The sequence below is a fragment of the Pleurodeles waltl genome, chromosome 3_1, assembly GCF_031143425.1.
Source record: "Pleurodeles waltl isolate 20211129_DDA chromosome 3_1, aPleWal1.hap1.20221129, whole genome shotgun sequence".
Taxonomy (NCBI): domain Eukaryota; kingdom Metazoa; phylum Chordata; class Amphibia; order Caudata; family Salamandridae; genus Pleurodeles; species Pleurodeles waltl.
This window is the reverse complement of record NC_090440.1, coordinates 872,305,157-872,317,389: the sequence shown is the minus strand read 5'-3', so window position 1 is coordinate 872,317,389 and position 12,233 is coordinate 872,305,157. Positions and strand designations below refer to the sequence as shown.

The window sequence follows — 12,233 nt, the reverse complement described above, 5'->3', positions numbered from 1 at the left end:
AATGATATACCAGCCAAACCTCAATCCGTCAAGTCCCATACCATTTGTAATTATGCAATATGTTGCATCAAACCAACTATTATGTTATTACTTCAGTACGTCCTTACTATAAAAAAAATAAAAGACATAGTAAGTGCCCAATATCAATAAACAGTAACAGAGAAAATGTATAAATCAAATAAAAGAGAAAAAAAAATTGAAAATACAAAAAAGAAGAAAAGGCCGGGCAGATGTGACACCAGTTAGGGAAGTCAGTTACAGCTACAACATGTTCCCCCAAAAATGGTGCATTTCGTGATCAATATTCAGTCTTTTTTCTACAGGGTGTAAATGTATAATCAACTAAGTCTTACATTCTCGGTTGCCCCCACCTGCATTATTTTTCATTGCATCAATTCCATGAAATCTGAAACTCAGATGCAAATTCTGGGCATCAAATTCCTTTGCGTGCACTGCTTTAGGGTACTTATCATCCTGTTGTTTCAATGCTCTGAAATGTTCTGTGATACTATCTCTCAGAGGTCTAATGGTATTTCCCACATACACCTTGCCACATTTACAGATTATCACATATAATACTTAACGAGTACCACAATCTATCGGTTGGAATCACTTTTTCTTGCAAGGTATGATAGCTGAACTTCGTTATTTCATCAAAAGCCCACCTACACATATTGCAATGTCCACCCTTGTAAAACTCTTTGGTCATTTAGGAAATCCATGTGTCTTGAACACGATGATCTGGATAGCTTGGACTAATGATGTGTTTAAAGATTTACTCTTGCTATACGTGGTACCAGAATATGTTGTAAGGTAAGGTGGCAAGGTTTTGTCCATCATAAATAAATGTCAATGCATATGTTAAATGTTGTACACTTTGATGATGATATAATTGGTGATTAGTCTAAATGTAGTCGACTGTCATTTAGTAATATGTTTCTTGTCAGTGAGAGTACTTCTGCAGCCAAGTTTGTGTGACCTTATACTAGATTTGGTGTTCCCATTCTTATTATAATCTCACACCGAAATTTCTCCTCAATGTCATACAAAGTAAGCTGAAATTCCATTTCATCACTACAATTACATCTTCCTCTTAGCATTACCCCAAATCTGAGACTTCGCATACAAACTAAATGTTTTTTTTTTTCCTATACATTTTGCTATATATCAGACCATTATGGATATATAATTCCACATCCAAGACCACTATTCGATCATAGCTGTATTCAGATGTGAAAGACAGATGTGAATATACATTGGAATTCAAAATAATACAGTCATCAATATAGCATCCCCAATAATGTATATTATTGCTCCACCTTGCACCACCCGGACCCCAGTTTGTGTATGTTCTAACAACTCAATAGGTCTCTTGTTAAAAAACAAAAATACTGCAACGCAGAGATTCCATGTGCATGAGTAATATTTGTCTACAATGATACCAGGTCCATCGTTAACAGCATCGTACCTGGTTCTCATGTCGCATCACTAAGCAAGTACAGAATATGCTTGGTGTACCGTATGTATGACGGGAGATTAGACATAAAGGAGTGGAAATAAAAAATCCACAAATTCTGAAATTCTTTCTGTCGGATCCCCAATGCCCGAATAATTGGTCAAACAGGAGGAAATGGGTGATTCACGTGTATCTTTGGTAAGTTGTACAGACAAGGATATCTCAGATGACCAAAAAGCATATAGTAGTATTCATCATTGTTCAGTAAACCCAATTCATGCCACTGTTTCAACCTGGTGTTGATAAGTTTGGTAATATCAAGAACAGGGTTGTGACTCAATCTGAAGTAGCAAGATGTGTCATTCAGTTGACTGTAAATCTCATTAGCATAATCAATCTTATCCATTACTAGTATATTGCCTCCCTTATCCACCTTCCTAATGATCAGGTCCTGGTCTTGAAATAATAATTTCATAGCAACGCATTCTTTGCTAGGCAGATAATCCTTATACTGACTACAGTATCTAAAATGGGAACTAGCTTCCTACTTGTCGATCTCAGTGATCACAGCCCTATGAAAGAGATCCACATTATTACCACTTGAGAATTGTGGTGTCCACCTAGATTTTAGCTTAAGACCACAACATTCACTCAAATTAGTGCAAAGCTTTATGAATGGTTACTGGACCCTGCTCACATTCTGTAACAGATAATAAAGTGGTCATATCGTGAACATCTTGATAAGTCATCTCATTAAGTGGAGTCTCAATGGCAATAGGTTTATTTTTCATAGGATTCAACGCACATTTTCTAGGTTAAGCATAAGAGTACGGCCTCTTGAATACTTTTAAGCATTCTTCTTGGGCTTAAAGCAATTTAATTTGCTTGTTTCAGTGTCATTTAAAAATCCTTCCTTGTTACTGGTGAGTCATGCTTCTTTGTCCCTCCTTTTACTCTGTGGGAGCAGGGACCAGCTACTGTATAATTACGCTTTGCCCTGTTTATCTCTTCTGTAGGGTACTTTTGTTTTTCTTCGTTGCCTTCTCATGTTTGGCAAAGATTCATTTTTCAGTTGCAGAGCATTTTTCTCTCAGATGAGTTTCGCTTCAAACAAGGCTGTAAATCAGGCTGTTATCTTGGTCACATTTGCTCTTTGTGGAGCTGAGACTGCCTGCATGCAGTCCCCAGTAGTGAGAGGGAGGGCAGAGGCCCGGTTATTTATTTAATTACTTGTTTTAAATTTGGAGGCTAGCCTGCCACCTGGATGTCATGATTTCTACAGAGAACTGATCACTGGAAACAGCCTCCTTTCTTGTACCCTTTCTAAAGAGACTTGTGTTTTTGTGGAATTCTTTCTTAGTGCCGTTTGTTTGAAGCACACTATCAATTAGCCTGTATGTGCTATTTCTTAAAATGTACTTTCACCTTGGTTTTGGAAACATGCGACCCCCCCACGCCTGTTTCTGTTTGGTTGTCATTTACTCTCATATCATGAAACCTTTTCTTTGACATTCTTTTACATATTTAAAATGTTTTAAGTTAAAGAAACGTATGAAATTGTTCTGTGTGTTGCAAAATTATTTCACAGTTTGTATTACATTTTCTATTCTGATTTAGATGTGAATGTACAAGGTGCACACTTTTTTATGGTTCTGCTCTGTGCCGCTCTGGTCTTCTCTCCATATGAGGCTGTCTCTTTGAATTGATTATGCAGTGATCCCTGAGGGAAGGGGGCGGTGTAAGAAAAACTACCATCACAGGCTTGCAGCCCTTCCCTCTGTACGCCATGTGTGCCAAGAAAAAGACATGCGGCTCCCAATAGGAGACCCTGGGACTTTGCATTGCTTCCTGTAACACACATTTGACAACTCATTGGCCACTTCTGGGGTAAAGGATTCACTTCGTTCTTTTCTGGTGTGTGTATCTTACTGTTACTGGTTTGCTGTCAGCATTTGGTCAACTCATGATTTAAGACACACTATCACACCTGCTGTACAGATCCCAGTAACAGTGCTGATTTTTTAGTTTGAAATGTTGCTTCCTTTCTTTGATGGAGCTGTTATGAAGTGACGCATCTGTCAAAGGTCTAGGGGGCCTTACGGAAGTATCTGTTTTCACAGAGCGCTTTACTACATACTTCTGCTATTTCTAAGCTCTATAAGTAAGATGTTAGAAGCTTTATAAGTAAGATGTTACCCTGTCTAAGGCTCAGTTTCTCAATCTGGGAAAATTAGTTATTCCCAAACACTTACTGTGGAGGGTAGGCACTATGTGTGACGTCATACCAGAATCACTGTGATTTGTAAAATCACCCGTCCCACAGACAGATTAACAGGAACCGGGAGTAACACCTTTTCTATGGACAAGTAACAGGTATTCGTACTTGCACAGAAAACTTTCCTCAGAGCTGAGACTCTCCCTGAGGGATCCAGCCTCAACAACAAACTTGACAGTACAGGACCACAATTGCTCTCATCAAGCAGGCTTGGATATGAAATGGCGCAACACGCCTTTTTCTCAGAATGAACAGCCAGTTGTTTTTGTAAATTGTGTTACCAACCAGAGAAGAGCACATGTGATTGGATTTTCAGCATTATCCTCTATTACAAACCATGCATTAGTGAGTCCTATGCATTCCTTCTTGAGCATGTTTTTTTCAGATTCATGTGTATTGTGTGGCTAAAATATTGACTCCAAATCAATATTATTTTTCACACAAAATAAAAAGTATTACTTCTAGGTACCAAAAAATATGGCAATTGAAACAAGGATGACACATTAAGGTCAAATGGAGACACCTGGATTCAAAACAAACCTATTGATGCTGATAGCCAATAGGCTACATCTTTGCTTCTCATTCTCCTTGCTTTTTCATTAAACTTGCCAAGGAGGTATAGGATGAAAAAAGGGTACGTGGTTGTAGAAATGGCCAGTCGATACGTTGATATCTCATTTTCAGCTATTTACAAAGGATTCCCTGGAGAAAATGGGTCTTTATCTAGTAACAAATGTTATTCATTGATAGAGCCAAAACTGCCACCATGGGAACCACCCAGAGTACCTTATGTCAGCCGAGAGTGTTTGTAAAACTACACAAATATCACCTTTGTTATCTCTTGAATAGTTCACAGGCATGTTTTCAGTGTGTGAAAGTTGTACTGTGTGAGCTGGGCCCTTAAGTTCAATCAATTTTGCCTTCTGTTTATCTAGGATCGAGCCTGCGAATGGATGCCACGTCATTTCCTATTTCACGTGTCTTGATTACCACGTCCAGTCGATGAAAGGCAAGACTGTCCAATTAACTGCTGCATATTTCTGCCTGCCCTAACCAGAGCACTTAATCTTTTTCAAAAAGTTCAGAAATATAAACTCAGAGTAAGATGAGAGGAGGCATTTTGAAATAAGTCACTGGGTTGGAACAAGTGGTAAGTGTAAATAATATGTTTACATTTCTGGTATTCCATTTCATTTATTGATGCTGGGGAAGATATGCATTGTTTTTTTCTTAGAATGTTATGCTACATGCATTTGTGCACTCTTTGAAATTAAAATATGGAAACTAGAAAAAAGGATCTAGGTGTTGAAAATTATCCTTGAACATAAGCTTCCGAAAGACATGAGCTCAGCATCCGCAGTGTATGTTAGTGTCATTTTTGCTGAGCACAACGGGCGTCACCAAAATGGCCTATTGACAATGCCAAGAACAAAATCCAAAAGGATATTATGACAATGTGATCCTCATTTAGTGAAGATTGTGCTATTTGTGGTAATCACATGCATATTGTACTTGCTGAAGCTCATCTTTCTTTAATTTCCTAGCCTTCCTCTGCTCTATTTCATCTTGATATCTTTTAAGAAGTCCTTCAGCTTAAGTCAGAAATCTCATTCTCTACCTCTTATCACTGTAGTAATTTAGAGACCTTCCTTTCTGCACTTTCAATCAGTATATTCATTACATTTATCAGCTCCTTCTCCAAGTGCAATAGTAAATCTTGGTCCAAGTCATCATTTGTAGGAAAACTCCGGGACCAAAGAGAGTGTGGGATCATATTTAATGAAACCTACTGCTTCAAAGTAGCACCATCCCACCATTTAGACATCTCCGATTTCTTAAGTTTTTCGAGCCGTATAAATTTAACTTTAAATCCTTATCTAGCTTTGGTTCTACCCCGATTGTTGCTTTGTCGATCGTTACATCAACACTTAAATTCTTAAAAAGATCTTCTGTGACCTTGTCTCAACCTTGAACCAAACTCATCATTCTAATTGCTTACATGTATCTCTCCAAGAATACACAGGTGCTGCCATGAACCTCGAAATCCACACAAATCGGAACAGGTGGCTAGGTTTCAAAGGGGGGCAATCCAGTGGATGCCTCCAGTATACAAAGTAATGTCCAATAACGTGGTGCTCCAGCGAGGAGAAGGGTTTGCCATACACTTTTACCAAAAGCACAGAACTTCCACCAAAACATCTTAAAAACGTTAAAAAACCTTCTGCTCCCTGGAGCACCACATGGACATTACATTGTATACTGAAGGCACACTTGGGATTTAGAACCTAGCCACCTATTCTGATGTGTGTATTTTTTCACTACCTTGGGAGTCACTGCCCTGCTGGTTGCTGGCTCCTTAAATGCCTCTTTCCCCTGATCCAGGATTCTTGCACACATTGGAAGAAATTGGGTTTTGGTTTTGTTAAGGTATCATGTCTCAAGAAAAAAATAGGTCTGAGCCTTTTTGGCCAGTTGATTGTACAGGTCACATGATCTGGAGGCAATGGCTTTGAGGGGTATGTGTCTATGATTCCTTCGAGTGAATCTGCCTTGAGATCCTGTCACTGGTCTTACACGCCTCCTGATTCTTTGGCATCCTGGTACAGACTCTGCCTTTCTGTCATTTCTTCTTTACAGAAGAGTTCCTTCCTCTTTTTCTTCATAGAAGAGTTCTTCCTGTGGTTCGGGTGTTAGTGAGGGTTCTAATTCCCCTGAATCCTTCCCTTCTTTCAAGTTTTCTGCCGAAGGTTTCAATGGAATCCTAAAAGCATGTAAAGAGGCAGGAAACTATTTTTTGTAAGATAGCGGCCTTTTCGGCTTAGAGTCGTCTCTTCTTGCGCTCTATTTTGAGGGCACGTTCCTTGCCATTGAGGATAGACATGGTTCTCTTTATCAGCATCAAAGGGTCAGCTGCTGTTGTTATAGCCACGGTTTTCTTCTCTTTGTGTTTGCTTTGATCATCTGTTAATGCCTTTTTGGATGTTTTCCCACCTACGGTATCTTTTATATGGTACCTGAGAGGATCTTTGTGCTTTGCCTCCGGTCGTCAAGATTTTCGGTGCGGAGTGTAGGAAGTTGGCTCTTTATACAGTGGACCAAAACGAGGTACACTGTGTAAAGTGTCCAAGCAAACCCCAGACGAATTATAGAGGCACAACGGACGCCCCAAATGCTCACTTTTGTGGTAGTGTGGATGAGCAGTTAAGCATATCAGAGGGTAGTACTAAGCGCATATTGCACACACAAAAGCAATAAGCAAAAAACACACTCAATAAAGAAATCCAACACAAATCTTTAAAATAACACATACTTTTACATAATTTTTTATACCAAGATCGGAATCGGTGGGTACTTTTCGAGTTATGAATTTTTACAGTTTTCAAAAGTTGACAGTGCAATTTTTGGATTGGTAATGTTAGCCTATGGGGAAAAAACATACTGCATACGGGTTCTTTAGCAGCGACTTAATGGATCCATCCTCTGGAGTTAAGGTAAGTATGGGGCAAGGTCTAAGGCAACACCAACAGGTCATTTCGGGAGGCACAGGGACATCAGGCTGCAGAGGTGCTTTTAAGCCTCGGGTGCCCTAAATACTCAATAAAGGGGCGTTAAGGAAAGTGAGGGGTAGTAGCCAACAGCCTACTTACCTCTGGAGTCAATATGCCCCCTAGATGACCATTTCCTTTGGGCAGTGGACATCAAACCTGCCCCAGAATTCCTAATTCCACCACACACAAGATGGTGGAATTCCTAAGGATGTGTCCATTTCAGGCTGGTCGTCCTAGATGCGTGTCCAGCCTACAAATGCAGTACGCCTTCTGCATAACTAATTTTCCTGCCTGTTCAGGTGGGCCATGGGGTGGGGGAGGGAGAGGCGGGCTCTGCATCTCACTTCTAAGGGAAGCCAGGTTTGCAGCATACCAAGGGCACTGGGCTTCTTTGAAGCTCCTCTGCCTTGAAATGCAGACTTGCAGGACATCCTGTTGGGAGGGGTGTGTTAACACCCCTGTCGGAACAGGCTTTGTTCCTGACTGCCCAAGATCCAAGGCTCTCACCCTTGGGGGTCAGAAACGCATCTGTTTGTGGCAGATTGGTGGTAACTAGTTAGTCAGCACAACAAGAGTTTTTAGGTTTAAAGGGGACATCTCTAGGGTGTCCTCTGGGTGCCTGTATTAATAAATCCATCACTGGAATCAGTGAGGGTTTGTTAATACGAAATGTTTGGTACCAAACGCCCCAATTTTCAGTGCAGCCATCATCTAGGTGGGGAACTCGTATTGACCAGTGTCTAGCACATGTACTTAAAATCGCTTCCCTGTTCAGTTAATATGTCTAAGAATCAAAAAAGACATAGCAGGGGCATATTTGCTCATGCAGATATGCCCTCACCTATAATATAATGCACCCTGCCTTAGGAATGTAAGGCCTGCTCATAGGAGTGACTTACAGATATTATAGGCAGTGTGTGCCATGTTGTGTTTTCACCTGTAATATAATGCACCATGCCTTAGGACTGCAAGGCCTGCTTGTAGGAGTGACATACACATATTACAGGCAGTGTATGTCATGTTGTGTTTTCACCTTTCGGAGCACCACATCACACAGCCTGCATTGGCAGTCTGTATGAGTTTGATGCTCCGTCGCTTAGAGTGGCACAAGCTGTGCTGCAGCTCTTGGGGGACCCTCTTTATTACCACTGCCCTAGTAATCACAGGCACCATTTACTAGGGACCTACAGAGGTGCTAAAGACCTGGCCACTTGTGGATCAAGTGACCAGGTGTCTTGTGTTGGGAAAGGAACACTGGAACTGGGGACCTGGTTAGCAGGAACCCAGTGCTCAACAGTCAAAGTTGCATCAAAAACCAGGCAAAAAGTGGGGGGACTACTGCAACCAAACCCCAGTTTCATACACTGAGGCAGACTTATGCTTTCGAGAGTCCATATTTTTCTGCTCATCCTCTATCTTTTTGGAGTTACATGTCCGAGTTTTTCTTTTGGCTTCATATGGTCTTTTTCGATGCTGATGATATTCTTTTCAACAGAATAGTCCTCTCCTTCCACTTCTTTGGCGGTGTTATCTTCTTTTTCTCTTGACATCCCCAAATCTCGGAGTGAGGTTGTTTCTTTTTGCCCCTGCATAGCATAATGTGCATTCCCTAGGTTCTCTCAAGCCTTCATTGTCTTCATCTTAAACTCGGCGCAGGCCTCACAGGATTCCAACTTGTGGTCCATTGGCAGACAAAGATTGCAGACCTGATGGCTGTACCTCTGTGAAAATTTATGGTGGTGCAGTAGGAAAATATGGAGCGGTGTCTTCTCCATTTCACGACAAGCAAGGATCCCTCTGTCCGTGCATCCTCCCTCAATGAAAAAACTCCACTTACATCGAATTTTGCTTTTAATTCGCACAGATTTTCCTATAACACTTCTTTCGATGTCACAAAGTTTTACTTCCATTTTCTTTGCTGAAAAAATTTCCCTGATGCTTCCAGACACAACAGCGGAAAATAATAATCTGAAGAAGGCAACCAAGACTGAGACTTCTGGAGAGGGTATTTGACATCAGAAAAGGATGGACTAAGCGGCACATGGTGGGGACCATAGACGCCCTGCAACAACAACAAAAAAGAGAAAAGGGACTACAATATACAAAAAAATTCAGACCCAACCACACCACTAGATGTGGAATATTTCACAGCATGTGAATCCAGAAAAGATTTATGCTGCAAAAGGTTATATTACTCACCTTCAAAATGTTTTTAATATTTCAATGAAATGCAGATCTTTATTAAACCCATGGTGTTGCTAAACGCTGGTTAAGTGGTACCGCTTAAGACTGTGAATGATTTTACAGCAGTGAATCTGAAGCACTTCACTTGAAATAACTGAATTTCAGAATATACACAACTGTTAAAGAATTATAAACTGAAAGTCAATACAGTTCTACATTAATTTAAATGTCATACCAGTGCCATTCTGTCCATGCAGGCTGATGTAGACAGAAACCAACAAAATGGAACTTAGACATGAATTACTAAATGATACGCCATCAATTGGGAGCAATTATGTTTGTTTTTAGAAAGATATGAAGAATGTATTTGCATGTTATTCAAAGGATTTGGGAGAACGTTCACAGATATTTCAGCAAATTTAATGAAGTCACACATCTGCCCAAATCAAGCCCAGCAAAAGTAATTCTTATTTTTTATGCAAAAGTGGAAAATGTGGAAAAATAAACGTGGATTTTTGACAGTAAAGTGTCCTTACAACTAATACTGAAACAAATACTGAAACAAGAAGTTACTATTGAGTTGTCCGCTACTAATATTCTTAAATTGTAGCTGTATGTTTTAACAACAAAATGTTAAGGCGAGAATCAACAATATGTTTTCCTACTGTTATAGATCTACCATACGTCAATGGATTTTCTAAAACCCTACCATCAAGGTAAACGTCCCTTTGATGATGGGAAATATTTTTGCAGCACAATGTAAACATTCCCCCCCCCCCCAAAAAAAAAAAGAGTGCTCCCAATTGATACACACACAAAAGAAGGCAAACTACATAAAGTATAGATGTACCTTGTAAATGTGTACACATTTACAGTGGTCAGAGCAATACAGGGGTACAGCCTTCACTTAAACTGACCCATCAGTGTATAGGTATGCACCTGCAATTCATATCTCTCAAAGGATTGTGGGTCTCTATCTTCCACCATTGTGACATACGTTTTCTGCCCTTTGAATCAGAGTGAGAATTCACAGTTGCTACTGGCATAACAGAGATCAGTGAATCTTGACAAAGAGGTAGTTCTTAGGTTATTCCTTTACCATACACAGGAGTTTTCCCCGGCAGGATGACAATGATGAGCTGAAGGCCTGAATATGTGTTCTTGAGGTGTCGAAACATCGGCTCCACGCTGTCTGCACCCTGAGCATATTTACAGAAGCAAGGCTGGCCCTGGATAGGCATCCCTGCATCCTTCGAGATCTTCCGAAGCTGGTCTGTGAAATTCCTGCCCAATAAATGAATGGAAAGTCTATATTAATTGCATAACAATACAATTTTCCCAGAAGAGCAGAAACTGACAAGTGCATTTTGAGCAAAAGTGAAGGATATAGCGTAATCCCAGGGGAATAATTACATTGCAAGTAATTTATAGGGCTGAGAGGACTTTCCCCAAATTTGAATAAACTCATACTACTTAAAACTGACATTTTACATATGTGAAATAGTTGTCTTCTACAAAGATATGGATGATGCTTCCAGGAGATTAAAGTGTCATTTTCAAAGCCAACTTCACTTCATGGCACCACATGCATTGAGGTGATTACTGTGCTACTTCCTCCCCACACCTCTTAATTCTCTTACAGTATTTCCTGTCACTCTGCATTCCAAGGGCCACTATACTCCTTCCCTCCCTATCCCAATCCCAAATCCCACCGCCTCCTTTACCCTTGTCCTTTAAATCCATCCATGCAGGACTTCCCATCTGGTCCAAGAAGTGAAGCTAAACGGGGTGACCGGGATCTGATGCGGTAGCTGGCGAAAGATGTCAGTGCCTTTGGTGCATTAGACACCCTAGCCAACTTAGAACAGGATGCCCCCCAACCACTATAGAGCAATATACCCTCCCATTCTGCCCCTACAAATAAAAAAACACCCTTGCTTACTTTAACACCTCTTCCCGACACTGCTTCTGAGGGGCAAAACAGGCAATCGCCCACACTTTGATCTCAATGCCATTATAAAACTGCTTGCCGCGCATGTCCCAGACGCCCTGGTTCGGTGTGGCAATGGCCCTGTTCTGGTGGAAAATACGCAGAGAGAAATAAAAGAGAAGGTCATTGTTCGGCAAGTTGGTAACCCTGATATCACAATCACTGACGCTGTGCTCAGTGACGAAGGAGAAGGCTGCTAAGAATCCCAGACAAGGCCAACAAAACTTGGGTAAGGAGGAATTAGAGACACTGTGTGCTGCACACTGTCATGGGCAGTCTCCAACCATTACAGATACAAATTGAAATTAGCACCATCAGGGACAAAGACAGAGTGACATCAGTAGGAATAGGTGATGAGCCCAGTGCCATCAGGGACAAGAATCAAGTTGAGGGCCATCACAGACAAGCAACAAGTCTGTGCAATCACAGGCAGAGGGCGATTGTGGTGCCATCACGAGATCATGGCAAGTCCACTGCCATTAGGGAGTCGACGGCAAATTTGGCGCCATCGGAGACAGAGGATGAGTCTGGTGCCATTGGGGGCAAAAGGCGAATCTGCCGCCAATAGGGACACAATGCAAGCCTTAAGCCATCAGGGACAGAAGGTGAGTCTGAAGCCACCTGGGAGACAAGGAGAGCTTGGAGCCATCTGTAGCAGAGGGAGAGTCTGAAACCTTTAGGAGCAGAAGACGAGCCATCAGCTATCAGGGGCCAAGGACAAGCCAGGTGCCATCAGGGGCAAAGGGCAAGAGAGTTGCCTTTAGGGAAAGAGGGCAAGCC

At 41.2% G+C, this 12,233-nt stretch overlaps 1 protein-coding gene across 2 annotated transcripts in view; it reads right to left on the bottom strand.

Moving 5' to 3' along the window:
- The window catches only part of LOC138284719 (protein argonaute-1), a 316,972-nt gene that overhangs the window by 113,050 nt on the left and 191,689 nt on the right, over nucleotides 1-12,233 (bottom strand). For both annotated transcript variants that reach the window (XM_069223832.1, XM_069223833.1), the window contains exons 11-12: nucleotides 11,406-11,539; nucleotides 10,563-10,747 (exon numbers count right to left, since the gene is read on the bottom strand). In XM_069223832.1, coding sequence (XP_069079933.1) covers nucleotides 10,563-10,747; nucleotides 11,406-11,539 — 319 coding nt within the window. The remainder of the gene's footprint in view (nucleotides 1-10,562; nucleotides 10,748-11,405; nucleotides 11,540-12,233) is intronic.